Below are 16,737 nucleotides of genomic sequence, written 5' to 3' on the forward strand. Positions count from 1 at the left end.
AAAGTAAGAACTGTGTTTGGTCATAAATTCTCACTAAAAATATTTGCAAAAATAATCATGAAAAAATCTAAACAAAACCCGAAGCATTTCTGGAGTCTGGCTACAAACGAAGTCACGTATCACAGCCAGATTTATTGAACTTCAAAAGATTTTGGAACATTTTAATAGCACCAATGTTTTGTACCATAGAATTCACCAATAAAATAAAATAAAATTAGAAAAATTTTTCAACTCCAGATGTCTGGAGAGATGGCTGAAGTTAAAATAATAAAAATAAGTTGTTTTTTTAATTATTATTATTTTTGAAAAGAAACAAAAATAAGTTGTTTTTTGGGGGTGGGGGATTTGTTGTTGTTTGTTTTTGTCCAAACCAGAAACATAGATTTGTGATTTTATGTGATTCACTAATGCATGTCATTCTTAGCCCCAAAGCTAATGTGTCATTATGGTTTTTCCATTATTGTTATATAAACAAATCAAATAGAGGAGTTACACAGATTGCAAACAAAATGTGCGGAAAAAGAAGAGTCCATTGCAGTCTATATAAGTAACAGAGTGTGTTTGGTTGATGAGATAAAGGAATAAATATAACAACAACAATGATAATAATAACAATAACAATAATAATAAATTATTATATAACAAAGGAAAAAATATGCAAGTCCTTAATTACATTACTGATCATACTAAAAATGCTACTAAAAAACTGGTAATAATAATGACACTATTAGCAATAATAAATTGACATTCTCTACCCCTGAGTGAGCAATAAAAATATGTCATTATGTTTAACTTCATTTTAAAAGTCAAAACAAGGACTATTCGAATAGTCTTGGGTTAAAAGGACAAGAACATAAATGTTACTTGCCCCATAAAGATTAACCAACATAATTCTCCAGAATTTCGCAGTTCTGGAGTGAATCAAACCACACAGCAAACAATGGACAGCGTGTGTGCTGTCCATAAAAGCTCCGGAGCAGATGGAACTCCGGGAACACAAACGTCGACTTGCTGCTGTTCACCATGACTGTGTAAAATAACAGAGCAGCTAAAACATGATTATTTTCTTTGAGCAGATCCTGGGCCGCTGGATTGAGTCATTGAGGGGACAGAACCCAGAACATTTAAAGCACATTTAAAGCACTGCAGGCCTCTTCTTCTTCAGCCCTGTACTGGACCACATTGAAAGCATGTGGATGGTACTGAACAAAACAGCAGACAACCAGACCCTGAGGTTAGACCAGGCAAACTGCCTGGCAGCACAGCAGCAGCCTGTACCAATGTAAGCAAACATTGTTTTCTGTCACTGCTTGTCTTGTTTAAGCATCAAATTGCGACTGAAACTTACTTCAGTGACATGCAGGGTCAATTGGAAAATGCTTCAGGTAGAAAACTCTCCTTTATTGGTTCCTAAATAAGCCTGGATTACACAATCAATAGGCGTGTTTAGGAAGCAGCCTTTAATAGACATCCAGTAATTCTTCTTGTTTATTCCGGAGCTTTTTATGGAGTTTTCTGTCGCATATGATTCACTTTGTGGTGAACCATGACACATTTTCTCACAAGTATAACTCATTTATTTCTTTTTTCCTGTTTTAGCAAAGAACAATGCCTCAGAAGCGCAGTGAATGTTACCCTCATCAGTGGCAAAGACTTGGAATTTCACAGTAAGCTTTGACATGGCAGAATACTTTCAAGAAACTTTGACCATTTTAATGTCCCTGTACTTTATTTATTTTTTTACATTTTTTAATTTTACAGCTAGAAACTTGAATGTATTTCATTAGGATTTTATTGTTGCTTGTCTTGTGTTGCTTGATAGAAACAAGCAACACAGCTCAAGCTCAGTCAGAGTAGATGGAGATCCCACAGATCAGTGTCTGGACTTTGAATGGGCCATTTTAGAATATATTTTGATCCAAGTTATCCATCATATCACTGCTGATATGCTGCAGGCTCAGTGTAGCTGTGAACCTCTGCCTTAGACTCTACCACGTTTTCCTCCAGGCTTGTTCTGGATGGTCTTCCATCTCCCAACTCTGATCAGCTTCCCAGTCCCTGATGATACAGAACACACTTATATATGTGAAAAGGACCCATTTGATCTAATCTGATAAAAGAACCTTCTTTCATTCGCCTCTCAGGAAGGAGAACTGAAAATAAAGATGCATTTTCCTGATTGTTAATATTACAAATTTGTAAAATCACATGATAGGGATGCATTGAGCTACTGTTTTCACTTCAATACAGATATCTGAGGTTTAGTATCGGTCAATACTGATCTGATACAGAAAAACAGCTAATTTGACTTAAAATGTTTTGCTCTTTTCAACACAGACATAAATATACTAAATTACAAATGTATTTTCTAACTGCACCAGAACAGCACATATAAATCCACCAATAGCTTCACAAGTTTGGTCAAACATGTAAAAACAACTTCAATTTGTTCAGTCAGTGCAATTAGGAGTAAAATGTTAAATAAATAATAAAGAATCTGAAACTGACAAAAACAATAGACTGACTACGTTGGTCACACATGTAAAATTAAACTTCACCAAACCGTCTTTCTAATGGTTCAGAAAGTGAAAATAGGAATTCTAACCATTAAAGTAGCACTCAGCCTGCAGAAATGACTTCAAGTGTACATTGATATCTGATCCAGACGTTCACAAAATAACCCAGAACATTTAAAGCACTGCAGGCCTGTTCTTCTTCTTGTGTTTATTGGCGGTTGGCAACAAACTTCACTGCAGGCCTCACATGCTAAGGTCAAGGTTCAAGGTTCAAGGTAAAAAAGAAAGCATGAGCAAAAGTAACCTCTGTGGGAGGCTTCCAATGCTAAAAGCACTGCTGAAAAATTTAGGACAAATTTTAGTGACCAACTTTTCCCAAAAGCGAAGACTTCTGGGAAAATATTCTGTGGACTGACAAGAAAAAAAGGAACCTTTTGGAAAGGCGTGTGATGTTGTATTAGGTGTAAAATTGTTAAAAGCATTTAAGAAAGGATAAATTTATCCCTGGACAAATTAAATATGCATTTTGTGTTTTTATACAACTGTTTGTTCGACTGAAACATTGTAGTAGTATCCTGCACTACCTCTCTTTGTCAACTTAGTGCATTTTTACTTCCAAGTTTTGGTCAGAAAATAATTCAATGTTTTCATGATTTTGACATTAGCTGAACATTAAAATTTTCATCTTGACCAGATGCACTCTTTCTTTTCTCCACAGAACTTTGTCCAGATTAGAGGACGAAGCAACAGAGCAGCTGCTGATGATTAGTTTCCATGCACCATTTTACTCACCTGATGTCTTCATCTTCTTATCCTGTTTATTATCCCTTTGATTGAAACAGGATAATTAGTAAATTCATAAAACACCTTTTATCTGGAACATGTGTTACTTATTTACCAAATGTTTTTCTTTTTGAATCATTTAATGAACTATCAAAATCAAGATGCTGTAACAGTCATAGTTGTACATTGTCAGAAGACCCTATTCATAACAAGAAATTTTAAAAGCAAAGCTGTAAAACTTAAGAACTGTAACCCTTTTAATGTGTTTGAATGCTACCAACACCTTTCTTTATTGTCAATAATGTCAGCACAAATGTCACTTTTAAGTGACCTTTATAATATATGATTATGTTTTATTAAAATAAAAATAATATTCTAAAAAAACCTTTACAATAAAACCAATGGTACACTTTCTACCTTTTTCATCGGTCAGGAGTCAGATTTGACCCAGCACCTCATGCGTTAATCAATGCCTTCGGCGATCATCTCTATAAAACTTATGTTTCCAACGATTTTTACGCGACTATGAACGTCTCATAAATGTTATCTCGCGAGAATTAAACCTCTTCGAGTACCGTACGTAGCTTCACAGCTGGGCAGTGGAGGTTCATCGGTGGCGTAGTGAGGTGGAGACACAATGTTTAAATTTACAGTATCCGTTCATAGATAACTACCAGCTGATATTTACGCACCGTCCGAGTCTGGAAGTAAATGTGAGAGGCAGCCGTCTTCTAGAAGGCTCTTTAGCGTCCGCCTTTCTTCCTCTCCCCGGGGAGCGGCAGTGAGGGAGCCTCCGCCGGAGTGTGAGGTCACCAGCCCCGACTCGACTGGACATGGCAGAGAGCGGCTCCGCGGCTGAATTGTCCGGCTCCCTGACGAGCTCGGCTCTTCCGCCACCCAGGACCCGGATCTTCAAAATCATCGTCATCGGGGACTCTGGCGTCGGGAAGACCTGTCTCACCTTCCGCTTCTGTGCGGGCAGGTTCCCCGAGAAGACCGAGGCCACGATCGGGGTGGACTTCAGGGAGAGGCTGGTGGAGATTGACGGAGAGAAAATCAAGGTGTGATCTGCGGCCTTTTAGACTCTGAAACCGTCAGTCTGGTAAACATGACTGTGCAAGAGGCTGCTCTACTGCTGCAGCCCGAAAAAAAATATTCATATAACAAATATCAAAATGGGTTTCATTGCAGAAGCAACTACTGCAACTGTGAATATTTATTTGGTCTCTTATAGAACCAGATTTAAAGGAAAAGTTGATGTTTTTACCTTAAAATCATAAAACGCGCACAGAAATACTTTATTCATCCTAAAGGTAAATTAAATGACGTCATAACGCAATCAGTCATTATGGATGGTGATGTTGTGGGCAGGATGGATCTTAAGTAGCTGTCAGTGTTGCAGTCTGAAGCCTCTGATTGAAGACTAGATGACTGTCCTGACATGCTAACAGCTCCACATTCATAATATTCCACAGTAACATGACCTGGATGACACCATCAGTTTTTGGGGAAACGATGCTTCTCCATCTCGTTTTCTTTTTGTTTACCTTTTTATAAGCAGGCCAGTTGATTGAGAGCAAATTCTCATTTTAGACATTGACCTATTCAGGAAACATTAAAACATCATACAACAGAATATCATACAGCAAAAGACTGAAAAATATCCTACCCATGGTGCTTTGCAGCGTTGGCTGGTTGGTTGTACAGGCTGATGTGATTTGACTGATTGAATGTGGACATGCTCTGCTGCTCTGGTGTAGTTAAAGGCCTGATGGAGGCTGTGTTGAACTGTTTGGTTGCAATGATTTACAGGACAGCATTAGTTGTCATCAGGGTCATCTAAGGTCATCCAGTGGGGTAAACATGGTCTGTAGTGGACCAACAATAACAGTATTTCACTGTGGCACGAGTCTTAATGATAGTAGTAATGCTAATAATTGATAATAAACAGATAACATGTTCAGTTAGTACTAACTATAGTTATCCAGTGTGATGTTTTGCTGGGCTGTAAGTAGAAATAATAGTGATGCTAATAATTAATAATGAATAAATAACATATTCAGTTAGTTGGAAGAAACTGAGGTTTTTTGAATATTGCCTCTTCTCTGCAGCTTGTTATTATCCATCACTCCCAGTCCTGTGGAGGAAGCAGCAGAGCTTCTAGATTCTGGTTTATTTGGTGTTAACTAAATAACAAGGCCGCTCTGTCCACTCAGATCCAGCTGTGGGACACCGCCGGCCAGGAGCGCTTCAGGAAGTCCATGGTGCAGCACTACTACCGCAACGTCCACGCCGTGGTGTTCGTCTACGACGTGACCAACGCCACCAGCTTCCGCAGCCTCCCCGCCTGGATCGAGGAGTGCAAGCAGCACGCCCTGGGAACCGAGGTGCCCAGGATCCTGGTGGGGAACAAGTGCGACCTGCAGGACTCCGTCCAGGTGGGCACGGATGTAGCGCAGCAGTTTGCGGACACTCATTCCATGCCACTGTTTGAGACGTCCGCCAAGAGCCCCAACAGCCTGGGAGACGGGAGCTACCGCGACAGCGACCACGTCGAAGCCATCTTTATGACTGTGGCCCACAAGCTCAAGTCCCAGAAACCTCTAGTGCTGAGCCAGCCGGCCGAGGGATCGGGAGGCACCGTCACCCTGAGCGGAGGGAGGAATGACAGCGGCGACGGGGGCGGAGGCAGAGGGTGGAGCTGCAGCAGCTGCTGAGGACTCAAACTCCACTGGCTGTCCACACCTGGAGCAAGGAGAGGAACTACAGAGCACTGATGATACTGATACAGCGTGTTAGAGCCATGGTAGATAGAAAAAGAAAGGCAGAGTACATAGAAAAACTCAAACATTTTGAGATTAATCTCAGAAATTTTCTAGAAAAAAAATAAGGAATTTTTTTGAGTTTGAAAAGTTGAAATTCACTAGAAAAAAAATCTATATGTTGAGATTTTCTAGAAGAAACACAGAATCTCCTCAGTTTGAAAAGTTGAAAGTTTGCTACAAAAAACTGGGAAATTTTGAAATTAAAAGTTGCAAATTTTCGACTCATAAAATTGAGAAATATCTGTGGTTTTGTTCTAGAAAATAATTAGTTTATTTGTGGAAATGCACTCTTGTTTTCCTCTGTCTGGCCCTGGTACGCCGTCGTAGAGGAACCATACTGTTTGTTTACATGATTTCTTTTATGCCATTACTTCATGCAGCTGTTTTCTGGTCAGATGCTCATGTTGTCCAGATATGATCCATTTCATTGCCAAATATCCTGTCCAACCCATTAGTATAGTGGTTCATAAACCTGCTTCATGCACTCCTGCCCTGCATGTCTTAGATGCATTCATGACCTCTGCAGACACTCACTGCTGCAGGAGCCTGTTAGTCACTCATTCTTTTAATTCAGCTGTTTGGAAACAAGCAGACACCTAAAGCATGCAGGGCCGGAGTAGAGGAGGAACTCATTTTCCCATAAAAACTCTCACATTTTAGCAGTAAATTCCAATCAAAAGTGCTTTGTTTGGATGCCAGAGACCAGAAGTGATTGTAACAGAACCATCTTCACCTTAGTGAGCAGAGAAGAGGCTGAGGAGGAGGTGGACCGGTCCAGGCATCCACTCTGGTTGGCAGCATGGTTTGTTGCCTTCAGGGCTCACCTCTGTTCTTTAGATTTTCCAGTTATGTCAGGGCATCTGAGTGAAACGTGAGTGAAATGGAAGACACTGAGCACAGAAGCTGATCATCTTTATATACTTTGGTATTCAAGGTGATTGTTTAATCAAAGGAATTCTCAACTGGACATTTTTGCATTGATTTTTACCGTTCATTAGAAACCAGCTGGGATTGATGGTAGATTAAAAAAAACAGAGATTAGCTGGAGCCTGGACTCCAGCGACGTGAATTCCTGAATTGATTCTGAGCTGCTCCATAGTTGGCATGATGGATCAGTATGAGGATGATAAGAAATGAAGAGTCAGCCGTTTCAGTTTGGGGTACAGCTATGGCAGTTTCATGGCTGATCACTGATCTGGAAAAAGCCCGAATTTGATTCTGATTTTGGCAGATTTTTTTTTGTCACCGACTTTGTTGCCATATTTAGCCTTGGTGTCATCACAACTGTTTAGTTATTAATAGTAAGAATGCACAAATATCCAAATCTAGGAGGATATTGATCATTTATCAAACCAATAACATCCCAATGTTGAAACATGGCTGGTATCAGCCAATATATTGTGCATCCCTACTTAATAAGAGTGATGAGTTGTGGTCCTTTAGGTTTCACACCATGACTGTTAGTTTGTTGCTACTTGAAATATTTCCAAATAGCCAAATTAGTCTTTCTTGGAACAGCAATGAAAACTTTGAAACTGTAATTTTTTACTCTATGGTGTGCTGTTACTGGGAACTGGCCCACTGACACTGGGATGTCAGTGCTAGTGGAATGTGAGTGAAATGTTCACACCTGCTCTTGTAATGTCTCTGAACAAAATGATAAACGGGAAGGAATGCAGTGCAGCATTAGCTGATGACATAAAGGGATAATTCAGATTTTCATTCTTATTCACTTCTATAAGAGAATGAAACATTTTCATTACCTGCATCACCTACATCATCTTCAGAGTTGCTGTGGATGCTAATGCCAGCTCCATCAATCATTCTCATGATGGTAATGACTTGCTAACAGCTCAATACAATTTATTATTTAATGCGTTATGTCCTGGATGACACCAACAACTGTCAGAAAGCAATGCTAATCGTTCTCCTTTGATTTGGCTCTTCTTACCTAAATGTCTGTATATTGCAGGTAGGACTTTACTCTGTGACACATCTCAAATATGAGCTATCCCTTTAATTCACCAGCCAAGCAAAACCTGGATTGAATGGGATAATGAAGCTTTTCCTTATTTTCAGTGATTTCATCATAGATCTGGAGCCTTTTGCCACTTAATGCATTCAGTGATACAGAATCAGACACTTTGTGCAGGCTTGCGCTCCATTGTGTACCTCAGGCGTCTTAACGTGTAGAAGAGTGTTTTTCAGAATATGAAATGAGCTTGTATATTCATACAGTAACAGCACCGACCTGCATCTTGTTTTAAGCTGCTGTGTGACCACAGCTGGTCCTGTGGTTCTGCTGATGATCGCCTCACGCTTCACTGTCACCGTCTCTCAGGACTTTCTGTTCACATGAAGAATCTAATCAAGCCTTTCTGTGGCCTGTCAGCACAAGCCAGGCTGAGTGGTTTCCTCTGAATCTGATCCATTTGCATCATGTTTCATCCTGGCTCCTTCAGGAAATGCTGCTGCTGCTCTGGATGTCCTGGAACAAAGTTAAACAGGAACGCGCTTCCTTTCACCATACATCACCTTGCAATAAATGTTTGACACATGTGTCATCTTAAGCTGTCAATTGTTCAAAAACAAATAAACACTACTGTTCAAATGTATTTATTAAGCACAATAAAATCATAACTTAGATTCTGAAAATACAGGGAGTTAAAGGGAAACTAATGGATGCTGTGCTGATCAGTCTCCGTCTGACCGATCTTTTAACTTCATGTCTTCATTTCTTGGCTGATCGAGAACTGAAACTGTTCTTAAACTGGTGATGGAACCCGTCTGCAGAGCTGCTGGGTTCTGGTTCAGGTCAGTTTGCTGTATGGAGGAAGGTTAGAATGAGCCTCGTATTCCTCTTTGGTGACTCCAGCAGATGTTTGAGGAGAGTTGAAAAGTTTGTCATCACCACCTGCTGGACATACAGGAGAACTACATCACAAGATGGCTGAGACATACCGAATGGGCAATATTTAGGCTCAGGACCTTAAAGGGCTAATTACTTTGCTTTTAACATGTTAAACATTTCACCACAGTTCTTTTTAAACATACAAATGTTCAGAGCTGGAACCTTTGTATTCATGTCTTTCTTTACCCCAGTGAATCTGATGCACAAGCGACATACACAAACAGCAGTGATGAACGACAAAGCTGCTTCTCTTGGCAAACTGAGGATTCTGCTTCAAAAATAGATCTGATGAGATGTTAGAAGACAATTGTTGTGTTCAGGCTGTTTTAAAAAGTGTTAACCTGTCAGTGAAGCTATTCAAGCCCATAGTATTACCTCAATGCAAAACATGTAGCAGTAGCATTGGCGGCTACAACACTAATGTTAAAACAGATAGACGTATTTTTTTAATAGCACTTTGCATCATTATGATGGCTGAATAACCAGAAGAACAGATTAAAACAAGAAATCTTTATGTCTACTAATTTAGCAGCAAAAATGGTTTTTGAAATGAAAATGTTGCTTACTTTGCTGATATGTTTTGGATTAAAATTCCATTAATTGTGATTAAAAGCGCTCCCTGCAATTAACTTGATTAAAAGTTTTAACGGAGTCCCATCACTAGTGATACTACAAACACCTTAATAAGGATAAGTATTACATAATGCAACTTATCTGAAAACATAACAGGCACGACATGCACCATGCATGAAGAACAATACTGACACTGAAGACTTCTATGTCTTTACATTAAGACTTTCACTGTCTGGAGCTCCACACACTGACTGTCACCCAAACAGACCATGTCTGATTTGATGGCTTACCTTGCCAAGTACACACCAACTCTGTGTCTCCAGGATCACTCTGAGGAACCAGGGTCTCCTGAAACACAGACCATAACAATTCAGGGAGGAGATACTTGATGGACGCTTTTTAAATTAAAGCATGGGACACAAACTCTAACATTTGAAATACAAGACCGTTTATTTCCAAGCTAAGGTTGGGCACTTCATTCCTGAGTTTTAGAAACTATTGTACATGCTAATACACTAGATTCTAACTGCGTTACTGCGTAACTGCTAAAGAATAGCATGGTTGTAGTAAACAGACTAGCATGGACCACACATCTCAGAAAAACAGAGAGACGGTCAGGAATGTGTTGCTATGAGAGGACATGTTGAAGTTGTCCTCTCATGTCTGCAGTATTGATGATGTTGCATGCTGTCCAGAGAACCAGAGAAAGAAATGCAACTCTAGTGATTTTAATCAGTAGTGTGAGGTAAGTGTTTGTAACGTGTTTCCATCTCCACTGTAGCACATTGATTGTTTGAGAAAAACCAAAAGCCATCTCAAGTGAGCGTGAAAATGGGTTTTTCAAATTTTGCTGTTTCCATTGACTTTTTCTAATTTGGATACTTTAAAAAAAAGAGTTAATGGGAACATTCAGTGTTGAACTTTGGATTATGGAGCATTATTACCTGAGCAGAGCTCACCAAATATAAAACACCTCACTCACAGACCAGGCTGATCTGGGTTTGCCTCTCTCTCCCTCTGTCTGCCAGGCTTTATAAACATGATGGTACTGACTCCATTGAATCATGTGGTGGTGATCTAATCACTGATACATTCTGTCCTTTGCTCATGTGAGCTGGCAGGCAGTGAAGGGGCACCAGGTCGAGGATTGTGTGGTTTATTGCTAAGGGTTCATGGATTAGGAGCAATTTCCTACCTGATAGCAACAGGAACTGTTTCCATGACACATAACTTTCTGATTTCAGTCTTGAGTGGTGTGGTTTAAACAGTGGGTGGGGATTTAGGTGAATATAATTCAGGGCAGGGCAGCATTTTGCCTTTGCCACAATTGAAATTTCATAGATTTCATTGACTGTGTCAATTTCCTACACTTGTGACAAATTCCTATAGTACATCTTACTCTACACAGTGCCTCGTCCTTACTTCACTCTCAACTGTCTAATCACGCAGATCAGAACAAAAAATTGGGGAGTTTTGAGCTTTGTGAGCCCGTCTTGACGGTGGAGCTCCAACCGACTGCAGCCTGTCACAGGGCTGTATGCGTCTGTGAAGCTAGTCTGTAACCCTCCTGGAGTTTTAGCACAATGCTTATGAAGAGCATTACGCTAAAACTCCAGCAAATGTCACAGTTGGACACCGGGGAACCATAAGGTTCCAAAACTACACAAAAAAACCCTTGTAAAAGCGCAGCGAGGTCAGCACAATCCCCCCGGACCGCACACGTAGGAAAAAACTCGAGGGTCCAAATGAACCCACCTCTGACCGCTGCAGAGGGAAACAGGTAGTGTTTGTTTGTGGCTCTGTAAAGTTTACTACAGCACAGATACAGGAACGTTAATGTCCATTTTAGGCTGCTTTCAAACATCAGTATTAGCATAGTGTCATTCTTTGGTATTCTTTTTTTTAGTATTGATTAAAACAAGAGATTGGTTATTTGGACTTGAGAACCCTACTAGCAACTTCCACAGAGACAATAGCATGACCTTTGGAGAAACATTGTACCATGACATGATTAACCCTTTCAGCCTCACACAGAGAGGATACCAATCCTTACCAGTCCAGTCCTGGAATCATAGCAGCCACAGCATGGAAGGCTCCGGAAACCCACATAACCAATGAGAGAGGACAGAACCAGGCTGATGGTGCAGGTCAGGATGATGGTGGCATTGGCTCCTTTCACCATCCGATGAAGAACAAATGTCTGAGTTAGGAGATAGAAATAACATCAGTGTAACACAGTGTGCTGTTTTACACTGATGTAAAACAGTGTAAAACAGCATGTTCCACCAAGCTAAAAGAAGCTTGAGTCACTTCAACTTGTCTGGTCTGTAGTCAGCAGCTACTATCACTGCTGTCAGGTGTTAGAAAGACTGAGAAACAGCAGACAGATGTGTGTGTATTTGAAGTTCCACCAAATGAAGAGCTCTGAATGCAGCCGGCTGTGTGCGCCACTTACCACTCTGGCACTTTTGTGTTGGTGGAAGACGTCTTCGTCCTCTTCCCCGTAGGTCAGCGTCAGACAGGAGTAGCCGAAGATGACGACCGCAGCTGCGCAGGAAAGTCCTGCAGCCATCACCATGCAGCTGACCTGAGGACAGACACAAAATGTCCAGACCGTTTGGGACCTGTTTATGTGTGGAAGGGACAGGCAGCAGGGAAACGATGGAACGAGAAGTTAACCTGTTGAGAGACTCCAGCTCATCCTCCCTTTTAATAAAACCTTTCCATTTCCAGGCCATTTCATAAGAGAGCTATGCAGCACCACAGTATCAGCTTACACCACAACACTTCCACACACAGCCATGGTACAAGATAAATACACACACCCTAAATTGAAATCATCATCAATGTTCAAATTATCCCATCCCAAGTAGTTCTTAAGATGAGGGAAATATATGTATTGAAAAATCTACTGAACAAAAGAGAGATGTGCATTTGTGTAATGAGGGAAGGTGCTGCTTAAGGAGATCATCTATATCAAGGTGTATAAAGGAATTCAGAATAAAAGCTACAAAACTGCCAAAAACAAAGAGATTTGACTGACTCTGAACAGTGGTGCCCTCAAAAGAGGGAGCCGGGGGGACATGACCCCCTCTGGAAAAACATTCACTCCACTGCACCACCATAGAGATGTTCATATTCAGGTCATAGCTAGGCATACAGAGTCATCTTCTGCAATCCAGACATAAACGTAAAACCCAATAAAAAATGAACTGACAAATCAATCAATCACTTAATCCATCCATCCATCTAAAACTTCCCTGGAGGTGCCATTGGCTCTGAAAAGTCAAAACTTGGAAATTCGTAAAAAGTAGTGGTGGACGATAAATCAATAATATATATCACAACAGAAAATCATCAATATCAATAGAAAATATGTCTTATACAATTTTCACTGAACTCTGATCCAGAAAAGCATTCTGGGGGATGTAGGCAGAGGAAAGGCTTTAGCCGCTCAACCTCTCACAACCAGCTAAGCTAGGTTGGTGGCATCAACTAACTCACTTGCTCACTCTTTGGTTTCCTAGCAACAGCCCGCTGAGTACCACGCGCAGCAGCAGTTTCAGGTTTCACCACTGTACCTCTTAGCAGCTTAGAAATAAACAGCAGCATGGAGTGAAAGGAGAAAACAAGTGAAATTGAGGATTAAAAAGTAAAGATCATGTCACCAGCTTGGCAGCATTTCAGCTATTTAAAACAAAAGCTAATCTATAATTAACAGCATCAACAGATATAAAATGTTTATATTGTGACATGTTTTTCAGCATATCGCCCAGTCCTTGTAAAAAGTTAACAGTACCTCAGTATTGAGAGGAATCAAACTGGAAGAGGCCACTGAGCTTAAGAGTGTCATGAGCAGGTTGCCATGTCAACAGACTGAAGAGATGTCTCTGAACTTGCCATATGTACCAACCTACTGTCTGTCACCTGAAGAGAAGCAGAGTTCAGAAGCTAGAGACTCACCAACACAGCGTTCTTCCTCTGGGATGCAAACAGCGCCAGCACACCAGGACAGGCCATGATCTGAAAACAACAGGAAGCAGTGTGAACAAGAATCCTAATTCGATCATAGTATTAATTATGACTAGTCAATTTTCATGATTGAAAATTTTTATAATTTTCAATTTGATATGTGTCAGGGCTGAGGCCACATTTCATGAACACTGTGACATTAACAGATGAAATGCTGTTTAAAAGTATATCATCCAAGGTTCTTTAACATGTTAATGGCTGTGCGTAGGGATCAACTCCTGTAGCAGTCTGTATTACTGCAGATCTGAAGAAGACACTGTTGTATGATAGTCCGATAATGAGGATGTTCCAGGTTGTCCATAAAGTTCATCATTTCATAAAGAATCTCCACACATTCCGTTATGACTGCAGGAAGAGATTATTAGAACTTCCTCTTCCTCCCTCTGGATAAATGGCGTAACAGCAGGTACAGAGCCATCAGTGAGTCCACCTGTGCTGTTTCTCTTCCAATTTTATCTTTGTGGTCAGAACATTGGCTCCATTGTGTCCTCAAAAATGACCTATTTTTATTTGGCTGCAGTTTTGGAATTTCAAGCATTCCCCTTGATAGTTGAACTACATCCAGAATATGCCAGATTGTTGATGATTGTTTTTTATTCCTCTGGAGGCATAGCTACAGATTTATTGTTCAAACTTTGGTCCAACTTAACCAAAATCTAGATTTTTTTAAAATATTCTGTTTAGTCATGTTTTCAATAGCTTTACAGTGACTATTCATGGTTCAGTTTTTGGGGTTCAATATTTACAGATATTTCCATAGAATGCCATTCCAAATGATTTATGAAAACCACAAATATTTTTTAATTTTTTTGCAAAACCCAACTGAGTTATTGTGGATAAAATGCAGCTTGAAAAGTTTAAATGTCTTGATGTAACGCTGCTTGGCAAGCAATTTTAATTGAAGAGCACCGTTAAATTCCACAGTACTGATTATAAATTTCAAAATGGAAATATGGAAGACTGGATGTTAGCCTTTGCGGTAGTGTCAACATGGCTTCCACTGTGTGTATTAATGCATATTAAGGTATATTTAATGTTTGAACTATTAAAAGGCAGTTACAAGTGTTTTAAGAAGGGATCTCAAATATTTATGGATTTTAGCCATTCACACACAGCTCTGCTTCCTAACACCCACAAATCCTGGAGGTTCACTACATACCAAAATTACATTAACATATCCATAACTATCATATTAAAGGTGCATTTTCCATCAAATATTTTCTATGTCAATTTGAGAATTTAGCTAGAATATTCATCTGGACAAGCAGTACAAGCTAGTGACATTGTCATATATTTAATAGTGATGATGTCATATTCTCCAATAAGGAACATTACCCTTTGACTGATTAAAAACATTACAAGTCAGTTAACTGGAAATTATTTTTCTCATTAAAAAGGAAAAATAATAATCAAGGATCCTGTGACAGACTGGTGACTTGTCTAGGGTCACGACCTGTCCAGGGTGTACCCCGCCTCTCGCCTGGAACATTAGCTGGAGACAGACACCAGCACCCCTCCTTGTCTCCACTACAGACAAGGTCACAGGTGTCAAACTTTAGTCCTCAAGGGCCAGTGTCCTGCAGTTCTTAGATGTGCCACAGGTACAAAACACTGGAATGACACGGCTTAATTAATTCCTCCTTGTGTAGATCAGTTCTCCAGAGCCTTAATGATCTAATTATTCTATTCAGGTGTGGTGCAGCAGAGGCACATGTAAAAGTTGTGCAAAACTCCAGCCCTTGAGGACTGGAGTTTGACACCCTGGATAAGGTGTTAGAAAATGTATGGATGGAATAATCAAAGATTGCTTAGTTTTTTGTTTTTCTTACAGCAGAATCTAAAGCAAATTAATTAATTAAGCATATTATGAACATGAAGAGTCTGTCCTCCAGACTCTTCATGTTCATCATAATCATGAAAGACTGCAGCTGGAAGTGGGGCCCCAAATGAAAGTCTGCTCACGACCTCAGCCAATCTTTGGCCGACCCTGTCAACAGTCATTATTCTTCTCCAAGAGGATCCATACCATACTTTAGAAACTTGTAACACACCAGTAACACTCTGTAGGTGTCCTGATAGCTGGATGCTGACCCAGCTATCAGAGGGGATACTGACCAGTCCCCCCCACACCGGCGTCCTGCTGCTGCTCAGCGGGGTGTTCTTGCGGAAAGCAGCGTCCATCAAGGCGCTGACGACACAGAGAGACGCACAGGCTATCTGGAGGATGCCCAGGATAAGCACACTCCTCTGGTTGAATATGAAGTACCGGTACCGGTCCATGTTCAGATGGAAATCCCCCCGCTCTGCTTCTGTTTCGGTTTAAAGAAACTCCGAGGGAAAGGTGTGAGCGAGGCTGAGGCTGAGCGCCGTCTGGTTGACTTTCTGACTCAGAAACATTAACACTAATCACTATTGACTCGAGAAAAAAATAAGTTTCTTGTAAAAAGTCCCATTGACAGGTTCGCCACCACAGCGCAGAAGTTTCGGTGTCAGTTTGGAGGCAGGAAGTTTGTTCATCATTAACCTGGCTGACCAGCCGCAGGTGGAGGGAAGCGTGGGATGTTTCTGCCCAGAGTTTGGACTCTCAGGCTCTCACACCCCGCCCACATCGCATTCCAGCCATTCGTTCCTGGTACAGAAATGACAGGTGCCTTTTGGAGATTAGTGGGTTTTTTAACCTTGCTTTCGCTGTTCATAAAATTTCAAAGACTATTTCTGGAAAAATTATCAAATTTTTGACAAGTCAATATTCTCTGTGATTTTAGGACTGGCTGAGAGTAGATTTGTTCAAACTGCTCTTGGAAAATGTTGCAAATTAAGTTTTTTTATTCCAGTAAACAACTGCCTATAATGTCTATCTGTATTTCTTTGTATATTTGTGTAATAAATGTACAAATATTGCTGTACACAGCATGTGCAGCAGATTGGACCAAAGCTGGTATCTGGAAGTTCATGATTTGGAAACAGTTCAAAATCTTTCATTCTGAGGCAAATCTGGCAAACACCAAAGATATTTTCCAACATCATTTAAGATTTCTGAAAATGTAATTTTACTTCTGAAAAACCATTATAACCCTATATAAACCAAATGCACTTG

At 40.3% G+C, this 16,737-nt stretch overlaps 2 protein-coding genes and 2 long non-coding RNA genes across 5 annotated transcripts; 2 read left to right on the top strand and 2 right to left on the bottom strand.

Moving 5' to 3' along the window:
- The first annotated feature begins 1,199 nt into the window (after positions 1 to 1,199).
- Positions 1,200 to 3,328, top strand: LOC129353870 (uncharacterized). Its single transcript, XR_008605096.1, has 3 exons — positions 1,200 to 1,282; positions 1,600 to 1,667; positions 3,235 to 3,328. It is a non-coding gene; the product is annotated as an uncharacterized LOC129353870 (long non-coding RNA).
- On the bottom strand, positions 1,746 to 4,107 carry LOC129353869 (uncharacterized). The gene is made up of 3 exons (XR_008605095.1): positions 3,992 to 4,107; positions 3,309 to 3,343; positions 1,746 to 2,058 (listed from the first exon to the last, which is right to left on the bottom strand). It is a non-coding gene; the product is annotated as an uncharacterized LOC129353869 (long non-coding RNA).
- On the top strand, positions 3,861 to 8,739 carry rab33ba (RAB33B, member RAS oncogene family a). The gene is made up of 2 exons (XM_055023337.1): positions 3,861 to 4,360; positions 5,516 to 8,739. The coding sequence occupies exons 1-2, from the start codon at positions 4,133 to 4,135 to the stop codon at positions 6,014 to 6,016; spliced, it is 729 nt and encodes a 242-aa protein (XP_054879312.1). The 5' UTR covers positions 3,861 to 4,132; the 3' UTR covers positions 6,017 to 8,739.
- Positions 8,725 to 16,181, bottom strand: zgc:113425 (uncharacterized protein LOC541425 homolog). 2 transcript variants are annotated; one of them, XM_055023339.1, is made up of 6 exons: positions 15,756 to 16,181; positions 13,572 to 13,631; positions 12,064 to 12,195; positions 11,662 to 11,808; positions 9,899 to 9,956; positions 8,725 to 9,038 (listed from the first exon to the last, which is right to left on the bottom strand). In XM_055023339.1, exons 1-6 carry the CDS (start codon positions 15,918 to 15,920, stop codon positions 8,935 to 8,937), a joined length of 666 nt encoding a protein of 221 aa, XP_054879314.1. In that variant the 5' UTR covers positions 15,921 to 16,181; the 3' UTR covers positions 8,725 to 8,934. The 2 variants fall into 2 exon arrangements, with proteins under 2 accessions (XP_054879314.1, XP_054879313.1); XM_055023338.1 differs by having other exon boundaries at positions 8,725 to 9,041; positions 15,756 to 16,180.
- Positions 16,182 to 16,737: the final 556 nt, after the last annotated feature.

The sequence above is a fragment of the Poeciliopsis prolifica genome, unplaced genomic scaffold (assembly GCF_027474105.1).
Source record: "Poeciliopsis prolifica strain line A6 unplaced genomic scaffold, Auburn_PproV2 SCAFFOLD098, whole genome shotgun sequence".
NCBI lineage: Eukaryota > Metazoa > Chordata > Actinopteri > Cyprinodontiformes > Poeciliidae > Poeciliopsis > Poeciliopsis prolifica.

Bases quoted from the DNA above. Each gene is read 5' to 3' on its own strand.
- rab33ba (XM_055023337.1), top strand. From the start codon at position 4,133: ATGGCAGAGAGCGGCTCCGCGGCTGAATTGTCCGGCTCCCTGACGAGC. The intron at 4,361-5,515 runs GTGTGATCTGCG...CTGTCCACTCAG, and splicing joins TTGACGGAGAGAAAATCAAG to ATCCAGCTGTGGGACACCGC.
- zgc:113425 (XM_055023338.1), bottom strand. From the start codon at position 15,920: ATGGACCGGTACCGGTACTTCATATTCAACCAGAGGAGTGTGCTTATC. The intron at 13,632-15,755 runs GTCAGTATCCCC...TGTTGTTTTCAG, and splicing joins CGCCGGTGTGGGGGGGACTG to ATCATGGCCTGTCCTGGTGT. The intron at 11,809-12,063 runs GTAAGTGGCGCA...CTCCTAACTCAG, and splicing joins AACACAAAAGTGCCAGAGTG to ACATTTGTTCTTCATCGGAT.